General features: G+C 37.7%; 1 protein-coding gene across 1 annotated transcript in view; it reads left to right on the top strand.

Moving 5' to 3' along the window:
* The window catches only part of DACH1 (dachshund family transcription factor 1), a 432844-nt gene that overhangs the window by 194107 nt on the left and 213518 nt on the right, over window positions 1-25219 (top strand). Inside the window, exon 2 of the mRNA XM_065414734.1 lies at window positions 1182-1297. Within this exon, the coding sequence (XP_065270806.1) occupies window positions 1182-1297 (116 nt within the window). The remainder of the gene's footprint in view (window positions 1-1181; window positions 1298-25219) is intronic.

Consider the following 25219-nt stretch of genomic DNA (forward strand, 5'->3'; position numbering starts at 1 on the left):
CAGCTCAACATTCTCCCTCCTCCTACCCCATTCAGAAATAAATGAGACACCCTTATATTGGGCATAGTCTATAATAAGACTGCAATGTAAAAAAAAAAATAGATTGCCTGGCTCTGTGAAGTCATCCCTAAATAACCCCCAAGTAGGTAGCTACAGGAACATACATGAACATAATGGTTTGGTCTATACATGGGAATATGAGCACTTTGGTGAGGCAGGTGTTGCATATATATTCATATGTGGGTAGGTAGTAAATATTTTCATTGTAGTCCATGTCCAATTTGTAGGCTATTTACACAGCCCTGGAGGTGGAAAGTCGTTTATGTGAGCAAAGGACAAGGAATGCGTAAACCTGAAGCCCTTTATTTATTCACACTGGGCATATGAATGCTGCTATGATGACAGTTGCTCAACAGTGTCCTACAAATAATTCTGAGCCCTTTCTGATGTAGTACATTTAAAGTAAGGTGACTTAGTGTGATTTTCACTTTAAATAGAATAAGGGTTAAATGATAACTTGACTTATCTTTTAAATGACAAAAAATAAAGAAATTGCAAGACCTTTTCACACATTAGATATGTATTGTCATTTATCATCTAGATATCAGGCTAGCAGTGTGAAGTAATAAAACATATCATCGAAAAATGTGCTATAGGTCTGAATCACTCTTTCATTCCACCTCCCAGCTAACTGTAGTATTAAATCAAACAAGCAGAACATTTCCTTAGGCAGCCATTGCCTTTTAATTTCCTGAAGAACCTTAAAATATCATTCATTACAAGTACTACACATATTTGGTTTTTAAAAGTCTCATAAATCAATAGCAAGCTGACTGTAATAATTATTACAAGTTAGTGCATAATTTTCGTGCTGAAGGCTGCATGCAGAACTTTAGCATATGCAAACGAGGCAATTCAAACTGTGTATAGATATTAATATGAAGAAGCAGGTAACGAGGTGCAGGCTATGAATTATGCATCAAGAGCGGCTGATCTTCAATGAGGAAAATGAATTCAGCATGTAATCTAATTAGTGATGGAAGTCTATTACATCTAACTGCAAAAGCAACCGTCCTTGAAACAAATTTATTTACAGTCCATGTTACCACTTGAAACAACTTTGAAATGATGTGTAAGACAACAGCTTAATTGTAAAAAAAAAATTTGTTTGTTTGTTTCAGTTCTAGACCTGGAAGGCCTCCTAAGAGGACTCAAAGTGTCACCTCCCCAGAGAATTCTCATATCATGCCACACTCTGTCCCAGGTCTAATGTCTCCTGGAATCATCCCGCCAACAGGTAGGACTGTTAGTAATGCATTAGCACTTGAAATCTTATGGCTGGTTGATTTATGTCCATTTGTTTAATAATCACAAACAATAAAAAAGAAAAAATATACAAAACCAACACCGTAATATCACATAACTTATGCTGCAATATGGAGTATCTTATTGTCATGTCAATGTATTGTCTACTAGAAAGATTAGCAGCACAACTTTTTACAATACAAACACTTGAGTAGACAGTGGCCCTTTATAGTTTTTCTCTTTTGTTATTAAAAAAATAGTCCTTTGAAGCATAGCATTTCTTACCTTGTTTTCATCCTCCACTTGGCAAACAATGATTCCCTCAGTCCTTGTGTTTTGAATAGCTCAGTGAACTTTGTGACTGCTCTTTTTTGCCTCTTTATCTGACCATTTGTACAATAGTTGGTATCATCAGTAATGTGCCTGCCCCAGAGAATTGAGTTTATTAGTTTGAGTAACTACTTGTTGCACAAACATCCTTTATGATTTCTCACACTCAAATCATGCCCGTGGTATGTGTCTGCCTTCCTTTTGATTATAGTAATGTCCACTTAGGCAACGTTTTGTCACTTAATTAAACTGCCATCATCCTTTTTAAGGTGAGAAGATAAACACTGTGGGTCAGATTCTGCTGCCTTATGGAGGTAGGATGTTCCTAGGATAGTCCCATTGAAATCAATAGGAGGGGCCTACTACTGTACATAGAAGACCAAATCCATGTAGATGGAAGATCCTAATGGAAGAGTTGCTATGGAACCTCGTCCCTCAGCCTCATTCCATCTCCTTACTTTTCAGGCTGGCAGGAGCCCCTTTATCCTCTGCAAGGTTGATCTGAATCCCCCCACTCCTTCCCCAGGTACCCACTTACTTCCTCATCTTCATCTTTAGCACTGACTTTCTCTTCAGCAAGAGACACATTGCTATAGACAGATCTAAGAGGAGAAGGCAGTGGGATCACAAAGCAGCCTTGAGGAGAATAAGGGATCTTTGCAAGTATTAAGGCTGGGAGAGAGAGAAGGGAGACAGATGGTAGGGAGGACATTTGGGGAGAAGACAAGAAAGGGTGAGGGCAAGATTGGTAGCCATTGGTAGCAAGGATGTAATGGGCAAGGCAGGCGTATGTTGGGTAGGCAGGACTGACAACATCTTGTGGGATAAGGGAAAGTACTCTTGTGGGGCAGGGCTAGTGAGAAACGGGGAATCAGGTTTAGAGAAGGGGAAGGCATAGTAAGAGAGAGGAAAACTGGTGAAGAGGAAGTATGGTGGATTCACAGAGAGAACAGAGTGGGAGGAAATTCTAGCATGAGGAAGAAAAGAGAAGGCGATGGTACCCTTCAGGGAAAGGAAATGATTTTGGAGAGGGAATGATCAGAAGGGATAGAGGGAAAGAGAAATTTGTCAGGGATGGAGTGAGAGAGAAAGAAGAACATCAAGGAAAAGAAATCAGAGGAGAAAGATTTGTTCTAATTAGGTGGTCTGAAAGAAGTTGAAGAAAAATACATAGAGGGAAAAATAGAGAGGAGGGTGATAAGAGAAATAAAAAATCATTTTTTATTTTCTTTCATTGAAGGTTTTCTGGGTGATAGATAAGAGCAAATCCCAGTTGCTGGTGTCACCATTTCTGGTCTTTGTGGCTTCATCATTTCAAGCATCAATTTACGAATTAACTGTAATAATAAGAATTATTTATATAGTCCCCAGTTCCTCTCTTGCCCCCTCCCAAAAGTATGCAGAATAACAATTTAATCATAAATATAATAAAATATAGAATACCAGCTCCTTAAAATACCAACATATAAAATCAAATGAGGGGTCCAGGTTAATAAAAAAAGGGAAATGGTTTGGAAGGGAAGGCAATAAGTATAGGGAGAACAGTGGTGATTCATAGGACATCTTTAGGGAGGATGGGAGCACTTCAGGTTGCTTCATAAACATGGAGTGAGATGGTGAGATCCTTAAACAGTAGGTGGAATATGAGGACAAATATTGTCATTACCATGCTCAAGGGGCAGGTCTTGTATATAGACTGAGGCAGCCAATCTAAGAACTTTAAGAGCCAGCACTACCAAGTGAAAGTCAATCCACCATTTTAAAGACAGCTAACATAAATAAAGCAGGGTGAGCTTAAAATATGATCATGATAGCTCAAATGAGTGAGCAGTTGCACTGCTATATTCCGAATCAACTGCAAGTGACAGAGCAGCCCCAGGGAGAGGTCTGCCAAGAGGGAATTACAGTAATTGTAATTAACGTTGTTAGTGCTGATAATGAAAACACACCATTTTACATGTACTGAAAACTCATATTCTGAATTTTTTCTCACACATTTCTTGGTAAGGATGTTTAAAGGTTTGGAGTTTTCATAAGGATATGTAGGAAGATTATGCATTTTTCTAAAAATAAACAAAACAAAACAAAATCAAGCCACTCCTGGAGTGCAGAATAGCTAGGGTCTCTTCCTTTAGCTGATTCTCCACCTTCCTTAAGTTTCCTTCCATAATATATATACCCAGTGTTAGGCCTTGTATCTATCCATTTGCTGCTCTCTGTACTGAAATTCTCTACGTGTAATTTTATTTTGAATGTTTGGGTGGAATTTGCTTCCTTGTCTTCCGCTGTCTTCCCTATTGCAGCAGTTCTCAAACTGTGGTCTATGGCCCACTGGTGCTAATTCCCCTTGTTTCCACTTAGCAAATCACAGTCACATTATAGGAAGAAAAGGCAATTCACTTTTAGCTAAAATTATTTATCCATGTAAACAATTGGTGTAGTTGCCACAGAAATGTAAGACGGTCCTGGATAGAACTGGGAGGGGTTTTGCACAATTTCATTTTGGAGAGGAGTTGGGTTATGAGACAATCTTTCTATTAAGATGTAGTTCATGTTACAAAAAAGTTTAAGAACCCAGCCCTTTTGGCTTCTACTTGACTGATAAAATATTTGAATCACTTATCCATAGGATTGGTGCTACATCCCCGGCTTTGGAACAGTCTCTTGGAAGACCCTCTTCAATATGCCAGACCCCAAGGGATCTCACTCTTCCTTCAGGGCAGGCCACTCGGCCTCACTGCCTCTTGAGACCGAACCCATGGGTCTTGAGCACTCCTGCCTCATACCGTGAGCCCCTCTGGTTGTTAGGTGTCAATGTCTTGGTAATTGGGTTTTTCATTGTCTTCTCAGATTTTCCATTGATATGGGATCAGCCTCGGCCAGTCCTTTTTAGTGACCCCTTCAGCCTTAGATAACTAGGCCACACACACACACCTATGTCTCTTAGCCTGCCCTGAACACAAACGTAGTCCTTTTTCTCCACTGTGTATCCATGCAATATATACTGGAAACTGAGGCTCACATTGGATTCATAAAAATATTACAGAAAATTCCCACTTTGTCAAGGCAATCCAATTCACAATCCCAGATTGGGATCTAGACTAGGAGTCACACATCTATTGTTTAGAAACCTGTTCTTTCTTCACTGGCCCAATTCCTTGCAACTTGTTAGGGAAAAAATACTTCTTTACCTGAGGACCAGCAGTTTGATACTCCCTTGCTTAAGGAGAAAATTGGTCACTCTCTTTTTACAGAAATTCTGCTGACAAAAATCATGTCTGCTTTGGAGCCAGCTGCTTGTGTGATGCCAAGAGAGATTTGAAATAAATTAGGGACACAATAAATATTAAAATTTAAAAGTAGAGAGTAAGAAAAAATCTAAGCAAGGCAACAAGCTGTTTAAGGGTAGTGCATAGTTATTTTAATGTAAGTAGATGCCAGTCTATTGAGGGATATTATGTTGAAAAAAATCACTTGACGGCTTATAATAGAGTTATGGGCTAATACAGCTAACGCACAGGGAGACATGGAAAGCTGAACTTGCTTTGCCTCTAATTTCATAAGTGGGTATGTTGCTGTGATGCATCATGGATGTTTACCTCTGTCATCTTGCATTATACTATATGGTGTGATGCAATGCCAACTTTGTTGGACTTATGGCTTCATTCCAATGATATGCTTAGCTAAGGATTTTTTGTTAAATATCGTTTTCAGAACTCCCTCCATTTCCTCCCTCCACTTCCATTATTATTATTTTCCCCCAAGACTTGTTATTTTAAGTCAGTGACAATGTGGTATGCTTAGATAATATGAACATTACAGAAGACAGAAAATATACAGTATGATCACTGGACATTCTCATTTGCATTTTGGGCAAATGTTTTATTTTTAATCTCAAATGATCATTTTTGTTTAATGTAATGCCCCAAACCATTGTCCACACCCATTTATTAAAATAAAGTGTGTGGGGGATGTCTCTTCCTTTTTTCCTCCTTTCTTCCACCAATTATGGGAACAAGAAACAGGTACATTGCTCACCTGCAAATTGTTTTAGGTATCTAATTCACTTCAGGGAATTTGGCATGGCTCTTCTTTTCCCCCCAGAAAGACCTCAATGTTCACTATTCTGTGAGATTGAGTAGTTTTAACCATCTGTTCTTGGGAAGTGTTTAAAAATATTGGTGTATGTCTTTCTCAGAAATACATGGCTTCTAATAGTAAAGCCTAGAGATCATGACAATTATTATTGGTACAATTATTCATTAAAAAGAGAGGATGATAGAACTACTAAACACAGCTTGATTGGGTTTGTTTCAAAATCGTTCTTTTTATATGGTTCACTTTTGATGCATTTCTGGCTATTGGATTTGTTTTATTTGTCTGTTCATCTTCCTGGGAGCTGTGGTTAGTGAAACCTTTAAAATAAACAAATCAGTCTTTCACCCTCTCATAGTTCTGTTGGACAACCCTCATTTCTGATCTGAAACACCCATACATTTGCAGCTGTTGTCCTTTCCTGAGCATAATATGGCAATTTGTGGATAATGTCCAGTGGCATCTGCACTGATATGTTAATGTGAAGGTAGGGGGGAGGGATAGCTCAGTGGTTTGAGCATTGGCCTGCTAAACCCAGGGTTGTGAATTCAATCCTTGAGGGGGGCATTTAGGGATCAGGGCAAAAATCTGTCTGGGGATTGGTTCTGCTTTGAGCAGGGGGTTGGACTAGATGACCTCCTGAGGTCCCTTCCAACCCTGATATTCTATGAATAAAGTAGTTTAGCTTCTAAAAATGTCCTTCAATTCATGGTAATGACAACTCTTATTCTTCACAAGAGGGTAGCTGTCTATAATAATGAACTTTGCAATAGATTAGCAATGGTGAACTTTTTTGAATAGTTAATAGTACTTTTCTTCTCCATTTCCTCTTTGTTTTCCCCATTCTGTTTCCTCTTCATTACTATGACTCTGTCACTGGGAGCCATCCATACTTACTGCCCTACCAATGGCCTTGTTTCCCATGACACTGAATGCATCATGTCATGGGTATGTTGACTGGCTTTGTCCATAGCCCCCTGTACCAAAGAATAACGGGAGAGAGAGTGAAGAAAGGGTGAGTTCATAGTGAGAACAGAGTGAGAGAGAGTTTGGGTTCTAACAACAACAAGAAGAAAAGAGGAGGTGCTGGAACCCTTCAGAAAAGGGAAATGACTTTGAGGAGGAAATGATCAGAAGGGGCAGCCACCTGCTATCAAAAGTGGTCAAACATGTAATCCACTTCTACTTCCTGGCCCTTCTTCTTCCCTGTGGTATGAGGCATGTTGTAATGGAAATGACTGTGTGCCATAGTTTGACCATTTTATTGTCACACTATATAATTAGAACTTCTGTTATTGATATAAAACTCTACAAATGTTACCATAAAACAAGCAAACAAACCTAAAGATAGGCAGTCTATTTTTACTTACAAAAAAATTGGTGGGACACCAGCAGGGTTAGCCCATATTAAATATACAGCTGTAAGTCCTCTCAATTGTATGTCACTTTGTATTTAATACAGTGCCGGTATCACAAGTACCCCATACATTTTATATTAAAAAAAGTTGACCTGGGAACTTTCTCATCAAGTTTCCCTTCAAATAGTTTTTTTCCCATCTGTGAATTAATGTGTTTAATACTGCCTGAACCTCATTTATAATAGCCTAATCAGCCTTCTTCTACAGTCATCTTCCATATGCCTTTTTCACACTTCCACTACTCCTGGAATGTGTCTTTATGTGGTAAACTCTTATTATCTCCATACAATCTTCTATTGAAACACAGGACTTATCAATGTTGACCTGCACTTGAGGTGTTAAAATTAATTAAACACTAACCACAGTATGTAAAACAAACCAAACAAAAGTGTGTCTCCAGCCCATAGTTGACTGGTGTGTTTGGGTTTAATTGATGTTTATTTCCTTTTTTTCTGATAATAAGCTTCCTGATGGAGGGATTGTGTTTTGTTGTGTGCTTTTACACAGTGCTGAGCACATTGATGGTGCTCAGTGTACACTCTCAGCAAACAAGGTATCAGTATAAATATTAAGAAAAGGAGCAGGACAAGGAACTGTGGGAACTGGTAAGGCAAAACTGGGGGACTGGGAAGCTGGTGAGGCAGGTTTAAGCTAGCAGTACTTCATGGACTATTCCCAGATCAAGATAGTCATTCTCTAAAATGTAAACAGCACTGTATTCCACATTTTTCAGTTCTTGGGATAAACACCTTATTGAAGCTGAATCCAGGCCTGACTGTGGTGATGAGGGTGGGAAGAGAAAAGGGCTTTGAAGAGATGCCTCCTCAAGAACAGATTGCTCTCAAATTATTTGCAGTGTTGTTGTAGTTGTGTAGGTCCCAGGATATGAGAGAGAGAAGGTGGTCCAATAAAAGATATTATCTCACCCATCTTTACTCTATAATTGTTAGCTCAGTTTTGAAGCTTGGTGTACTTCTGTTGGACGTCAACTGAAGTCAATTAAGCTATGAAGCAGAGTATTTGTTATTTTGATTTTTAAAATCATATGTGGCACAGAGTATAAGCACCTAGATAGATGGAACATACAACTCTTGCAATCTTAACTCATAAGACAAGAGCAATAGAAATTTCTTGCTGCTACGCAAGAGGAGAGAAGTGGTCAGGAAAGATCAAATTATTTAATAGGTGACCTTTATGAACCGCCATAATTTTTAATAATGAAAAAGATCACCATTTTTCATGCTCCTGTCTCCCTACTTGTGCTTCTGGTCCCTTTTCTGCTGTCTTCATACCACTCTGTATTCTGTTTCCCATTGATCATGTGATGCCGAATATCAGCTGGTATTGAGTCACAGAGCTGACCATGGAAGATAGAATGATTAGGAGGGAAGGAGCTGGATCTGAAGATAAGGAAGATGGTAGCATGAAAAAATAATCAACTGGTTTTCAGAATTAAAAAAATAATAGTTCAATTTTATAAGTCAAACTTGGTGGACATGTATTGAGGTTTATATTTTGCAATCAACCAACTTGAAACTCTGTGTTTCATACAAGGCATTCCACTAGACTAGCAGTTCTCAAACTGTGGGTTGGGATCCCAAAGTGGGTCATGACCCCATTTTAATGGGGTCACCAGGGCTGGCGTTAGACTTGCTGGGACCCGGGGCTGGGTCTGAAGCTGAAGCCCCGAGTCCCACCGTCCGAAGCCGAAGTGTTTCAGCCCTACGTGGCAGGGCACAGAGTACAGGTTACAAATTTTTATAGGTGCTGAAACTAGGGGTGCATGGCAACTATTCAAATTGTTCCAGCACGCCTGCATATTCTTCAGTCCTGTCCTCTTTTGTAATCATGTCTCATGTTGTGTTTATTTATGATGGGTCCTAACTTTCTGGCTTTTTTCCCTGTGTTTTTTAATGTCTGTAACTAACGTATACTGTGTAATATAAACTCTCCATTATTCCACTTCCCCAGAAAATTGAAAAGCAATTGCTGTCACTTTTCATATTTTCAATTAAGCATTTTTTAATCAATACTTTTAAACAGCAGAGTATTGTAGGCACAGAAAGCATTTGGTAAAGCTCCCTAATTGAGTCTTCTACTTGGCCCACTGAGCAGCATCTTTAATTTGAAATGTGTGGTACTGAAGCAGTGATACTTCAAGTGCTCCTCTTACCTCTCTTAGTGACTGCACTTTTCTCCTGTTTATAGAGATAAAATGCAGATGTAAAGTGCTTTCAGAAATCAGAAATATATGGCATATTTATGGAGAGAGAAAAATACTACTTTTCAGTTACACGGCTTCTTTCATCCCATAATTTCAAAGCACTTTACACACTTAATTTTATTACATTAACTTAATCACAGTTTTTGTCTTATTTCTTCAGCAGATTTGTTTTATGAGGGATGAACTTTCCTCCAGTTATTACTTATGCCCCATCTGATGCCAAAATCCTTCGTTTCCAGTGTAAAGACATTATAATGGGCTTGCAATACACTCTGCTATTTAAGTTGCTTCCTGTCTTACTATGTTATTTTCCTTTTTTCTCTTTTACTCATCTTTGAATGATAACCCGGCAGTATAAGGGTGATCTCTCCCTTATACTCCCTGATACTACTTCTTACTTTGGGCCTGAGTCAGTAAAAATGTGTTCCAACTTCCACTGTCTTTTCAAAGCCTGCTGAACTCTGTAACATCATTTCCACCGCTCTTCCCTGGGTTTGGAAGTTTTTACAAGGGCTTCCTGACTATGGAGGCCAGGTATGGAGTTAACAGAGTACAGCTGTTGGTAAGGTGTGGCAATGCTTTTTCTAAAGTAGCAGCTTGGTGTTCAAAGCCAGTTAAACCAATCATGGAATAATTTCATGTTAATTTCTTCACATTTAAATTATATTTTCTTGGCATCTAACCACACTATATCAGTTCTACCTAATAAAGTGTCATTATTATTATTATTTATTTATTTATTATCCCACCCAAAAGCATACTAGTCATGTTATAGAGGACATAAAAAGACACAGTCTCTTACAACTTAAAGACTGGATCTTGCAAATGCTTATTAAAGGATTAAACTTTATGCAAGTGAACAGTTGAGTTGAATTGGAGTACTGTGCGCAAAAAGACAAACTTGAGAGTAAATTTTTGCAAAACCAGGACCTAGAATTTCCAGCTAATACGATGTGTGAGTATGAGAATTGCCAATATGGGAATGGAGTAAGGAAGGATGAAGGTTACTGTAATATGATTTGCCAGTTGCTCAGTTTAGGCATGTACAGCTTTTAGAAATAAAGAAGATACTGATGGTAGACAGTAAGTAACATTGACATATTTCTTTCTAAAATAGGTGCTTATTAACATAGTATTAGACAATTGGTAATTTCATGATTCTTAATCTGAAAAGTGCTTTCAGTTGATTACTGCTGTATATTGAGCTGTTTACCTGTTGGAAATAAGATAATATATTGTAAACTTAAGCAACAAAGCCTATTTTTATAGTGATAAACTGTAAACTAATTCAATAAACCAAATCAGATTATGCAAACATTTTTGCACTTCATTAAGGAAATAGTCACTATAATTAATGTGAGAGCTTTTATCATGTTCACTTGTTGACGTATGGCTAGGAAGATACAGTAGACTAAACTCTGTAAAGATATTATTTCATAGCTTTTTACATTTTAATTATGGTTTTAATACAGGCCACCTGTCCTGATCTGAAAAGATTGTCATGCTTTTGTCATCTTATTGTCCTGTTGAATGGCTATCTTGTTCTACTTTATCACAATGAGGAGTTTTGACAATTAGTTGAAATGCAATCCTTTCACTGTTCATCAGTTTGTAAGTCTAACTGAGACCATAATTTTGTCAGACTAGATGTGGATACAGTAAAATTTTGCTAATCCACACATTCCATAAATCCCCACTAAAATGTAAATGAAAAATGGTCCTGGCCCAGTTCTCAGCAAAGATTTAAGGGCCAGATTATGAGGCCTATACTCATCCTACTGAGCACTTATTCATGCAGATAGTCCCATTGAAGTTAAAGGGATTACTCAAAGAAGTCAATGCTTAGCAGTGTGAGTAAGGGATCTACAATCTGACCCTTAATTACAGGTAGTCATGTAGGACTCTGGGGTCTGACAGCTGGAGTCCCACTGCCCTCTACCGGTGAGGGACTGGGGGGAGAAAGGAGAGCCTGAGCCCAGACTGCCTCCCAGTGAGGTATTGGTGGTGGGGAGAGGGAAGAAGAGCTAGAGTCCAGGGCAGTGGGGCTCCAGCTGTCGGCCCCGGAGTGGCGGGGCTCTGACTGCCCCCTTTATCCCATCCCCCCACCTCCCAGGTATGCACAGCCCTTCTGTACTAGTCTCAGCCCTCTGGGGCTGACAGCTGGAACTCTTAAAAAAAAATAACAGCAAAAAGGCACCCAGCTCTTGCTTCCCTTGGGAGGCCCACCCCATAGTTCGAGAACTGCTGGTGTAGACAAGCCCTTTATGTTCTTTTAATTTATTTATTTTTTTGTATGTAATTTCCTAAGCTCTCAGTAAAATAAAAAAAACAAATTCCGTAATGTGGAAACATATGGTTCCGCCATATGGGTCATCCTCCAAGGTTGGAAACGAGGAACATTAGATCCACAGCATAGACCATTATCACTTGAGCTAAAGGAGAAGCTAGTAGCATCAGTAGGCTGGTACAATGTGTGTGGACCTGCCAGTAGAGATGGACCTGATACACTTTGCCAGTTGTTTGCACAACTATTTGCTATACAGCAGTAGAATGTGGGAATCAGGATTTCCAGTTTCTATTCCTGTCTGTGGAGGGGAGTGTGATCTAATGGCTACAGCTCAGCCAAATAGCCTAGATTTGTCACATTCATCCCGAAAGGCAATATGACTAAGTGGATGAGATTTCAATCCACTGAGCATCTGTAAATAGTGTCTTTCAGTGGCTCAAGTTGGCCAAATCAGGATGGATATTCATGTGAACTGTAAAAGGCACTTCTCTGACCTCAGGATTATCCCTCTACCAAATTTACAGTTTATGCTCCAAAGCATAGAGGTGTGCTAGAAATCTTCACAAAAACTGTTGTTTTTTGTTTGTTTTGTTTTTTAACATTGGCTTAAGAACCCATTTTTCCTGAATGTTGTTCTTGGAAATGTCTGAACTGTTTTTGCTGAAACTAAAAAAAAAAGTAAGATAGAGAGGAAACAATTAAAATTTCAGATCAAAGTTATAAGCAATTGAAATGGGTGTTTGTACTGGGAAGTTCTAAGCGACCTTAAATATAGGGGTTTCTACCAACTCCACCTACTATTATGAAGTATTATTTGTCATTGAAATGAAACAGTTGTTAGTTACCGGAAATATATTGTGATGTTTATTTTTATTGTTTTATCATTTCATTATTATTTTTTATTATTTATTGTTTTGTTTTATGCATTGGTTCATAATGGGAGTCTCAGTCATTTGTATGAATTAATGAGATTCTCCTGTAGTTCAGATCTCATGCAAAGGCATTCAGTAGAACAACAATGAGGAAATCAATAGATCCCTTGTTTGTTTGCAGCCCTCTTGTTCTGAATGTGAGAGCTTTCAACAAAGTTTTCTACTTGGTATCTATGGTGGATGTCCACCCAGCCAAGTTTTATATGTAATCATTAACTAAAAGAATTTTTTGCCAGATTAGCAGTGGATTGTCATTTTCTCCTTCAGGCATGTAGGATTTATCTTAATTAACACTACAGTTAGGAATAAGACTGATCTGCTAAATTTGGAGTCACATTGTGATCTTAAAAACACTACAAATTTGGGTATCTTCATATTTCATGTTCTTCTCATTATGGAACTGGTTCTGCCACCCTTCTGCCAATGGGAATATTTGTTGAGTAAGGTTCTGCTCAATTGGAGTTAGGGTAGCAGGATTTGGTTTGAAGCTTGTGGATGTTCTGCTTGTTCACATCTCTTTACTGCAATTCTATTTCAAAGCAGAGAGATCAGGTTCCTGAATGCTAAGAAGCCATGGAATTAGAGTACTATCTTTGAATGACATAATCAATGAAGTGCAAATGCATTTTTTTCTTCATTTACACATGATCTACTAACAGTGTTACATATTCTGTTCAGTAAAGGATGGATCCATGCTTATATGTTCCAGAATGATGGTTCATGTTTTCATTAAATTTATTTGGGGATCGATTCTCTAATGCAAGAGGGCAAACTGTGACTAAAGACTTACATATGAGTTTATACTTTTTCTATTAAATATTATTGTTTAGTACAGCTGTCTCCCGAAGCATGTAATTTTCCAGCTTTTTCCCAAGAATTTAAATGTTCAAGGAATATTGGCACTATATGTACAAGTGAATCATCATGGGAAACATTGGGCAGCCATACTGGAACCTTGTCATAGGGCAAGGGGAGTGGATGGAGCTCTGATTCTAGGCACACAAATGAAATCTCTGAGGAAAATAGATGTAAGCAAACACCAGTGGAGTTGAGCAACTCTAGGTGATTGAAACTCCTGAGCAAGAAAGATTAGAGTTTAAGATTAATAAAATACAGCTGGAGCTATTTAAGTAATTTATATTAGATAATAAAATGCCTCTAATGGGGTTGCATTACTGGGGGAAATAACCCTTAAAGGCTCAGGAAGGAGGATCCCATGAGAGCAAATTGATACACAAAAATTCAGTTTCTAGTTGTCTTTGGACCTTGCAAAAGAACAAGTACATGAATGTATAACACACAAAGATCATTTATATCTCAGTAAGCAGCATGGAGGGGTCAAGCATGTAATCATCACATCATATCTAACGTTTCAGGCAACAAGCTTATTGAACACAAAATGAACTTAGAGCTACTTTTCCAAGGAGAACCAGTCATCATACAAGTTGTCCTTTTGACTTACATCTGCAATAGCATTTCCTGCATGAATTTGCTAAGACATGATAGAATACTACCAGAATTATAATGAATCCCTTATCCATAATGCACTATATTATTGTTTTTTGCTAATGTCATCCCGTGCAATATATAAACTCTCTCAGAAGGCAGACCAACTGGAGACTGTTTTTAAAGAGGCAGAGGTGTATGTTGTAGCTAAGGTAGAGGACTGAGAAGTCAAAGGCCTGGTTGTGCCACAGACTTCATCCCAGACCTTGAGCAAATCACTTAAATTTTTCTGTGACTCAATTTCCTTATCTGTAAAACGGAGATAATACTCATCTCAGAAGTATATTATGATGCAACATTAATTGATGTGAACCACTCATAATTGTTTATAAAACTATGTGTGGGTAGATATGTTTTGTCAGAGTTTGGACTCTTTTGAGTCTGAGAGTCAAAAATTAATTGTGGTCCTAGCTTTCATGTGTTCAAGTCCTTCTAGGTTTGACAACCTGCTTGAGTTTACTTTCTACTTTCTGCTTTTATGGGTTAGTTACCTTTGAGTACAAAAAGATACCACCTCCTCCTCCCTGATGTGGAAATAATGAGAGATCTGCCTTTCTGAGCCATATATTGTCTGATGTGTGTCTGAGACAAAAAATGGAATGGGAATGGAGGGGGGTGGGAGGAGCAGTTGAAAGAAAGGGCAGATAACAAACAAACAAAAAAACCCACTCATATAGTTCTGTAAAAGGATCTGAGGTAGATAAAAATTCCCCAATTTAAACACATAACTTCTGCAAGAGGAACAAAGGAGAGAAAGAAATCTTGATTATATGTAGGGGTTCAGTAAAAGAAGCAGACTGGTGGAGAAGAAAATCCATTATGCCAACCACTGTGTAGTTGACTTTTTAATGGTGATCACTATAATATCACATTGATAATCCATTTGTCCCACCCTACCTATCCTTCTCTATTTGTGCACCAACATATATTTGTCATTATTATTTATTTTAGCTTCAGTACAACTGATACTGAAAGTCTTTGGACAACTTCTGTTAGTGGGAGACCATATACTAGCTGCACTGCATTATACATTCTTCAGTATTTGAGGCTCTGCTGAGTTATGGAGCTTCTGCAAGGGTACCCACTTGAGCCACCAGGGAAGTCACTGGGGTTATCACTGTAACATGTTCATCACTCTTTAAGATAAACCTGATATTTATTGTTCTGGCCCTCCCAGTGCTGCTTTTCAGCTGTACATTTGCTCTGTTAAAAGTGTACCTAAAAGAGTACTGCCCTCTGTGTGTGGGTGTGAGAGACCGAGACTATGTTTCTTTATCACATGGGAATACCTATACACTTGCTGTACCACTTGTTCATTTATTTGCTGCTGTGCGGTATTACACAGCTACCGCTAAGTTACAGTGTTATTCAGTTAATTAATGGGAACTCATCAATATTATAATGCTTTTAGGGTTGTGTTCTCTCGACTATGCTTGTCTGGGATTATGTGGTTTGTCTTCACCAATGTGGAGCACATCATTGTTGATTTTATATATATTTATATGTAAGAGAATCTTCTCATCAACCCCCAAATTAGGGTGTATCCACTCTGTGGTATTGTAAGATAATCTATTCGTTCTATCATTGAAAAAAGAGCTGGAACTGCTATTTCTAAACATGGCCGTTTAGACATGAAGAATGGGATAACAGTGTAGCAGGGTGCTACTGTTATTGTTAATTATTCATCTAAATAAGAATAAGGTCAGCAACAATTTATGGTGAATCAGTTTCTGAATCTGAAAATCATTGTCACCATGGAAATAGCCAAACTGGAAGGATAATATCTCCTTATAAAGGCAAAATTGGCAATCCCCTGATTGTCCAGTTTTTGCTCATTAAAGAACATAACAATATTAAAGGAAATAGTCCATGTACTGGCAATTGCAGGTCTCCTTTACCTAAAGAGCATCATCCACCAACACTACCTTTCTGTTACTTCTATTATACAAGAGTTAGCTCAAAGTGTAAGGATTGGAGCAAGTGTTCCCTGCTCTATTACACAGTCCTACCTCACCTATTCTGTTTCCTGTTCATGGTGAGGCTCACCACTAGTAGTGAATTCACACCCAGGATTTCAAAAATCCCTTTGCTCGTGGGGGGAAAGAAGCTTTCATGGGTGAATGTCATGCAGAATTTAAGCTTTCATTTAAAGAAAGACGTTTCTGGCAGTTAGGGTTGCAAAGATGCTATAAACCAGTGCATTGCTGTCTTTCTGAGGCTGTAGACAGTTTCTATGGCTCAGATGCTGTCCATAGCTGTGCAAAGTCACAGGAGAGTAAAAATTGAACAATCTTACAAGTTTTCAGTGCTACTACTCAGAAGGCGGCAGGCAGGCAGCAGTGAAACAGACCAAAATCTAGTTAATTTCAGCCTACTGCAAATAGGCAGTTATGAGCAGCTGTGGAGGATGCCAATGGAGGGTTATTCACTGGGAAAGAGGACTCAAAAATGTAAGGTTGAGGGAGAGAAAGAGGAGTGGAAATAAAATTACCATCACAGCTTACACGAAAGCTGGGCAGATGAGGGTAGAGTTAGGGTATAGAGATCCCCTCCCCAGACCTTCCTAGAAACCAGGAGACTCTACAGAAGGAGTAACAGAGATGCAGATAGAGAGTGATCCTTCTTCTTTATGTTACTGGTGAAAAGTAATAGTGATTCCATTTTATGAAACTACAACTACCAGGATGCAGTAGCACAGATATTTTCCCCAGTGGCTAGTAGGTTTTGCTTTGAGTAGATAAGCATTATATAAAGTTTTCAAGCCCTGCCATCACTTGATATTCCCACTGCTTACTACTGTTCTGTCACTTCTGTGGTATGTTTTCTTCTGTGAGTAAACAGAAGTTCTGATCCTTGATGTATCTTTTGCAATATACAAAGTTGAGTCCATCATGTTCCTTCCAGTAGCTGGATTCAATCTGCTGCCTAAATTTTGAACATGAATATACCCTTGTCATGAAAATCTGTTGCAGTACAACTTTTTGTTTATTACTTTCTTCTTTATTATGGGGGAAGGATCCTGTTCTTTTTGTATTCTGGATGACTACCCCCACTTTTCCCCTGCTTTATAGCTCCTCCCTTTGAGACCTCACGGTGGCCTTATGACAAAAAAGGAATTAATATATATCCATGTTATCTTTCAATTGCCACATATATGGTGCAGTTAATCTTGTGAGCAAAGTGTGGTACCCTGCTTGCCCCAGATTGATTGCAATATTTCCACAGCATTGACAGATCTATTAGGTACAAGGGATTGTTAGTTATTTGTAGTGGAGTCTTAGGTATATTTAGTTCTAACAGTTTTGAACAAAATAGTTTGGATATAAGTGATCACAAGATCAGCAGTTGAATATTTGTTCCTGTAAGATTCTAAGTTATGGACAATCTTCCACAGCTCTTGTTTTTCCAATAGACATTAAACCATCTGTATCATTTGCTTAAATTAACAGTTTGCTTTTGGATTTTTCTGGATGGTTTTACACTTTAAAAAAAACTTTTACTCTATGTGGAATGCCATGATAGAGTGGATTTGGTGTGACTGGTATTTCATTTTGTATTCAGGAATTAAGCTATTTCAAAATATCTCGAGTTATAATTTACTATGAGTAAACATTCACTCTCATTCCATGTGAACAAGTCTGATCCCAGAATTCGCCATCGGCAATCTGGTATTTCATCTTAGTCTGTGACTTAATCTTAACTAGTTCCCCCCTCCCCAAACTGGCATATCAAACTAGTATGTGTAATACTTTATCCATTTTGACATCCATATATGTGACATTTTCATTAATGATCATTGCAAATTTCACTAGGTCCAGATTTATTCAGTTTTAGCCCTGGCAAAAGTTCTGAACACAAGATCTGCTATATAAAATTCCTGTAATGTTGGTAGGAATATTAGTCTAAATTCACTTCCAAATATTTTCCCCTGCCTCTAAATTCTGGAGTTCATATAATAGACCTGAGTGTTCAAGCCCTTGGCTATGTAGAGAAATGCTATTGAAAGAAAAAGGAAGGCTATGATCATGTCATGAGCTGTCCTGGGAAGCCCCAACCCCTGCCACCCCTTAATTTCCATCTTTCATCCTGGCTGTCCAGGCAAAGAGTTCATAGCATTCTTCTTAGCCAACAGACTGGGTACCTGGATGGACAGAAATTAGGGATAAGAATGTGGGGTTTGTACCAGAAATGGTGATGTGCTTCCACAGAGTTCCTTCCCCCTTCCCCCCTCTCCCCCACCGCTGATTCTCCAGGAAGTTAATAGATTCTGAAGCCCAAACACAGGGCAGGACACAGGGAAGACAGCATGATAGTTAATCCTAGCGTTTATATAGTTTTTGATTAGGTGGGTGAGGGTTAGAATCAGTTGATATAACTTCATTCATATCTTCAAAATTCAGATACAGAAATTCTGCCTTAATCATGGACTTTTTAGGTAGCAACGGGCACATTTGCCCCATCATTGGTTTTATCTTTGTGTAGAAAGTGTTTAAAAAGTAGCTTTTTTCCAATATGGCTTATATAACCTCTTGGAGAACATTGTCTTCTGGAATAGTATTTGAATCTGCTCCACTGCCTCTTTTGGAGTTTTTCATGACTTAATTGTATTTATTCACTTAATACAGATGCATCTGTGTCCCATTCCCAATAGCACGCTCCTCATTTCATCCTCTGTCACTAAATGCTAACATCTCATGCAGTGCTTAGCTCCTACACACTTTTATTCAGTTTGGTTCCTATGGTTACGTGATGTGATTCCTTTTAACAGAGCTTGCAGTATAATCATTATAGTTTTTATTTGTTGTGGTGGTGCAGTTTCTGCTCCCCTGCATATATATCCATTCACTTATAAGCTGTTTTATAATTATCTCACTATATACACCATCCACAAGATGTCTGCATCTCTCTTAGAGGTTGGAGTGAGGTTTTGAGGGTTTGTTACAAAGTGGCAAATGTTTCATCTGTTTTTTGTTTGTCAGTGTTGGTAGCATGGTAGTCTAATGTGATATTTCTTCAGATCCTCACATCTTTTGATCAGGCCATTGATTTTGTGTGTGTGTGTGTGTGTGTGCATTTCTTCATCTTTAAATATGATCATATTGTAAACATCTTCTGCTCTCTGAAATTAAGTAGTTTTGAGCATTTGTTTTTCTGATTGGTTTTTCCTTCTCTTAGATTCTTGCGCATTTTTAAGTGATGCATCTTCCTCCTTCCTCTACAAAACAAAGTAGAGTAAAAGAGACAAGTTTAATTTGAGGTCCCTCTCAGACTTTACTCTGTGTCCTCATAACTTCATAAGTGTTTGAAGTGCAACCATGTTCTGGCAAAATCATTAGATTCATTTTAAACACCTGTATTGCTGCTACAAATTAGACAGATTTCTTTTTGCCTTAACCCTTAGCACATTGACCAGTCCTGAGTTTATCAGGACTGGCTAATGTATTGGGTTTGTGGGGAAGCCCATTAGGCAGTGCCTGTAGTTACTTTCCCACCCAGTTTAATGATGGATTCAATTTTAACGATGTTATGTTTTGTTTTAAACAATTTGTTTTGTACTAAAATGAAACTTGTACAAAGTAGCAGCCTGGTTGTATTCCACGTCAGTTTATTGTGAACAACATAAAATAATTTCTTCTTAATTCTTTAAAAGTAAATAAATCCTTTTCTTCTTTTTTCTAAGTGTCCTCATACCTTACTCAGTATCTCTCCAGTATCTGTTATTCCTTTCACACACACACACACACACACACACACACACACACACACACACACACACACACACACACACACACACACACACACACAATACTTGCATCTATTAGAAAAAATCCCACTGATTGATAAAACTGATAATTTCTGAGAACCCTTTAATTGTTAAAACCTGCCCAAACCAATAATTCCAGAACTTTTGGACAAATTGCTACAGATTCCCCTGCTCAATGCCCTCTTTGTTTTGTCTGTTTTCAAGTGGAAAGAGTTGGAAAAGTTCCTGCTAAATGCAGGACCACCTCAATAATATTGTGACAGGAAAAGATAATATAACCTGTTAGCTGCTGCATAGTGAGCTAACAAGGCTAATCACACAGCACAGGATTCTTAAGAGTTTGTCAAAAATGTTGGGAAACTTTCCTAAACACTTTATAAAATATTTTGATATTTGAAATTATTTTTTGTCAATTTCAAAGTTTTATTTTTCCCTGTTATTTGCAAATTTTTTCTACATTTTATTTCTTATGTGGTTTAGACTCCATAGACCTGCCTACCTCTAGGAATGCTGTGTCAGGCTGCAGTGACAGACATCATCTTGGTGCTGGGGCATTCAGGGTTCCATCACCACTCTATCTCTCTTCTGCTGGAAATCCACCTCCTACTGCTGCTGCCCATTCTGTCTTGTGTGAGGAGCCATCTGTTCAGAGAGCCAGCAAAACCTGAGCCAAGAGACTTCTAAGGGCAGATACTAATGCAGCTTCATGGTGGAGAGGCAGCCAGAAGCAGCAGACAAGGGGACTACGGGGTGGTGGGCATTGTATCAATACTGAGCATCTCATTTAACCACTTAATGAGTTATACGGGGTAGGTCACACTTCTCATAGCTATTGTTTCAGGCTCTCTGCAGACTCAGATATCGGTTCTTCACAACCCTGATAGCTATAGACTTCTTTCCCCTTTCAAATATAGGCTTGGATTCTGGGGTACATGATGGAAACTGGGAAACATGCTGATTTTCTATACTACAGCATGCCTTCTGGCCCTAACTTAAGCTCTGGAAATGACTTTGGGATAAAATTCTGCAGTCCATACTTAGGTAGATATCTGAGTTAATGCTCAGTTTCTATGACATGAGGCAAATTTTAATCAGTAATCCATTTGTAAAAGGTTCTGTATTTGTTTACCAGTTTTAGGAGACATCTAATCCAACATTAATTCTGGTTCTTTATTAAAAGTGAATGTTTATATTGTGAAATCAGTTGGTCTTGGTTATATGAATGTATAGGAGGTTGAACAAAGAAAACCTGTAAACTATTATTAAAGAACGTGACCGTGTTAGAGAAGTAAGGAAATTCAAAGTGACACTACTCTGTCTGGTATCCAGGACAATGTGCCTTCTTTACTTTTCTGCTTCACAAAATGTATTTTTACATTTGTGTGTTTTCCTGTTAGTAGAACTTCCCCCTCCCACCTTTTTTTCCTTTAAGGAGGGAAGAGAGAAAGCATAGATTTGTTAAAGTGATGGAGTGATTACATGTTGTGTACATATACATATTATTTAAAAAAGAAGGATTATTAAATTTATGGTTGCAACTGCTCTGGATGAGTTATTCATGCATGCCCAGTCAATGGAACTCCACTAAGGCATGGGGGTCTGCAGTGGCTGTTTATGGTATCCGGGCCTTACTAAGCATTGGACATGTGCATTAGCCCCTTTCTAGCCCCAACGCATTAACACATTTTAATTTTGATTCTAAAATACTCTGCAGCAAATGAAGTGGTAATGGTTTAAAAATTCCACATTTTAAAGAAAATTAAGTTCTGTTGGATTTACAGGAGTGCAAACAAACACCCCCCTGAAATTATTACCTTTGATTGTATTCCCTCATGGTTTGGGTATGATTAAACAGATTTAGGGTTTTTAAAAATTATATAAATGACTGTAGCTTAGTTGTAGATTCCTTGTTGGGACACACTTTATCTTGAAGTTCATTTAAATGATCAAGTTTTCCCCTGCCCCCCCCCCCCCCATGTGAATTTAAATGGAAATTATGACTCAGTCTTAGTCCTCTGTGATATAGCTTGATAATAATTCTCTATCAATAAAATACTATTTATTTTTAGAGGAAATACAAATAAAATCAAAAATTTGAACGCCAGTGCATAGGTTCATTGTTTTTATTTACTAGAGATCTGGTCCTGCAAATATGCACGAGTTACTTCACTTATTATATGTCATTATATATATTATATGGAGATATACCTATCTCATAGAACTGGAAGGGACCCTGAAAGGTCATCGAGTCCAGCCCCCTGCCTTCACTAGCAGGACCAAGTACTGATTTTGCCCCAGATCTTTATGTGGTCCCCTCAAGGATTGAACTCACAATCCTGGGTTTAGCAGGCCGATGCTCAAACCACTGAGCTATCCCTCCCACCCGTTGGGACCACTGATGTAAGAAATGTTCCTTGTAAGAGTGTGTGTGCAGAATTAGGCCCACAAATCTTACAGTATGATTTAGTAGATTATCATTATACTCATTTACTACATTTAAAACATTTGACGATATGTATTCTGTTTTAAATATAAATAATAAAGGTCTTTTTTTTCCCTTTTATAAGAAACTTTAAATTTGACACATACACAACTGAGCTTACAATCTGGCCACTTTGAGACCCTGATTTTTCTAAAGTCCCATTCCATTTAATTCAATGGGAATTTTGCCTGTGTTACAACTGCAGGTTTGGGCCCCTATTGTTATGTATACATTTGTATTTTAGTGCTTCAGTTATGCTCTTAAACTTGTACATGGGTTAATGCCCTAGGTCTCCTGCTGCTTGATATTTAAGCAATCAAAGATTTAATCTTGCTCCAGTTGAACTCCAATATGAGTTTTGCGCTTGGCTTCAGTTTAAGCAGGATCAGGCCTTCAGTGTTGTAAATAAGGATAAATAAGCATAAACATATTGCTAATTTAGGATGTTCAAATAAACTAACATTATCCACATCAATATTTTCTGAATCAGTCCTTCTTACCCAGGCAAAATCACTGAATCTCACCATCCCATATTAAAAATATAATGCAAGACTCTTCTAATTGTTAAAGAAACAATACTGCTAATAACTGTGCATCAATTCTTCTATCAAGTATACCAGAAAAAATGAAGGCAGTTTTTTTTACAGATAACAAAGACAAATTTGTTTCCAGCCTTTAAAAGTCATCTTTAATCAGTACCAGTGGTGAGTGAATTTGGAAATGTGGTTATCTGAACTGGTGAGTACTGAATTCCATCTACCCAGCTAAAACTGCCCTGTTAAAGAACGTGCCTACATTATTTCATGGTATAGTGTCATTTTTTTCCAGTACTCTGTGGAAATATTTGAATTTTATAATAGAATCAACTTGCAGTAAATATTCAATATTTCTGAATAACTGGTAGAAAATCAGAAATATTGATAAAGGGCACATCTGGCCTTCATTCTGCAATAGTTGGGAAGATCTGATTTTTGTTCATTATACTCTTTAGTCGTGCTATTATCTGTTACTTTGGTGAGATCTTGTTAGCAACTTCATTAGATAAGAAGTGGCCTCTAATCTTGATGTCCAGCTAAAAGCTGAATGTTTAGAAGGATCAATGTTAACTATGAATAGTAAGTCCTGACTTCTAATTAAAGAGTCTAACTCTCTTTGCCATTTAGAAGCTTTATTATTTCAATGCTCATCAACCTAGATTAGATAACCCATCAACCACTAAAGAAAAAGCTTATTTTTCATTTTTGTTTAAGTGAAGGTATACCTTATAGTCCATTTTAAAAAAAAATCCATATTCAAATGATCACTTCTAAGGCTACAAATTGCTTTTTGCCTTATTTTGTCAGTATTCTGAGTCTCTGAATCCATGTTTCCCTGCTCTGTTTCATAGGGAAATCAAATTGGTTTTGTGATACATTAATGTTTTATACAATATTCCATAGAGAACATTAAATAAAAAGAAAAGAAAAAGGTTGACCTCTAACACCTTCACCCATTTCTTATGTCAAACTGGGAAATGTTGAAAGCCCTATATGGTCATAACCCTTCTATCTAACTGTGACCCCCCTTAACATTAAGCAGGTGACTCGATTAAACATAAATCAGGCATAAAATGCCCTGCATGAGGCAGCACAGTGAATCAAGCAAATTATCAAATGGCAAAACTCATTCTGTGCTCTGGGCAATGTAAGCTGCCAGCACTTATACATCAAAACTTCACTCAATGTAAGATTGATTTTATTTTATTTTGTTTATTTTAATTCCCTTTAGCATGCTATGTTACTCCTGTAAAATGCTGTCCGCATCATTAGCTTCCTAAGAAATGCTTTTCTTTTCTAGCAAAGGCTGATTACAATCTTAAGCAAAGAAATCTATCTATGACTACATATGCTATAGTCTGTAGTGCATGCTAGTAGAGCTGGTATGTTGTGTAGTGGTACTGAAACTCAAGCTTCTGTGACTGTATTGATTTGCATGTGTGTGTGTGTGTGTGTGTGTGTGTGTGTAACTTTATCAAAAATATGAGCACCAAAGGAATAATGTAATAAAATTGAAGCACAGTAGCCATTGAGGATATTTTCCAGTTCCAGTAAAGATGTTGGGATTAAAATATGTAAGTCCAATCTTAAGGCTGGAATGAATTTTTATGTAAGATGATACATGTCTTCCTTTCACAGTGCTTTTTATGCTGCCTTAAAACATGTCAAAATAATCCCCAGCAGAGGAGCCTAAAAGGAATGTCAGCTCTGTGGTTATGTAAATTGAACTGAGTGCTTTACAGCAGGTTTAAGATTTTTATAACTCAAAAGTTGTTAACAGCCAGCTGGTTTGTATCTGTTTTTTATGGTTATTCTTGTCATATGCAGCCTCCACAATTTTTAATTATATTTTATGGTATGTGTTTTCCCTCCTCTTGAATCCCAGAGCCACTGTTTGCTTCAGATGATATTTTCCACTGGGAAGAGAACAAGCATTGCTTTGGGACTCCATCATTAGAAATATTGTTGTATAATTACTTATCGGTAACAGCAAAGAGTGTGAATATCATGGAACTCACCATTGCAAATATGTAACTTGCTATTCCAGTACAGAAATCTATATAATTCAGCATGTCTAGTTAGTAAATTTTGCCTGCCGCCCCCAGCTAAAAATAAATAAAATGATGATCATGCCTCTGTTGTCTTCAATTTAAAAAAGCTGATTTACAGTTTTTATTGTATTCATCATGCAAATTAATCTTTTCTTCACAGTTCAGTTCTGAATGCATGCTTTCTATTTAGAAGATTTGATTACATTGCATGTTTGAGATCACAATTCATTTTGTATCATAGTTCGCAGAAATACTGTATTTATAATGTAATGAATATAATAGAAGTACT

Source organism: Emys orbicularis, chromosome 1 (assembly GCF_028017835.1).
Source record: "Emys orbicularis isolate rEmyOrb1 chromosome 1, rEmyOrb1.hap1, whole genome shotgun sequence".
NCBI classification, from domain to species: domain Eukaryota; kingdom Metazoa; phylum Chordata; order Testudines; family Emydidae; genus Emys; species Emys orbicularis.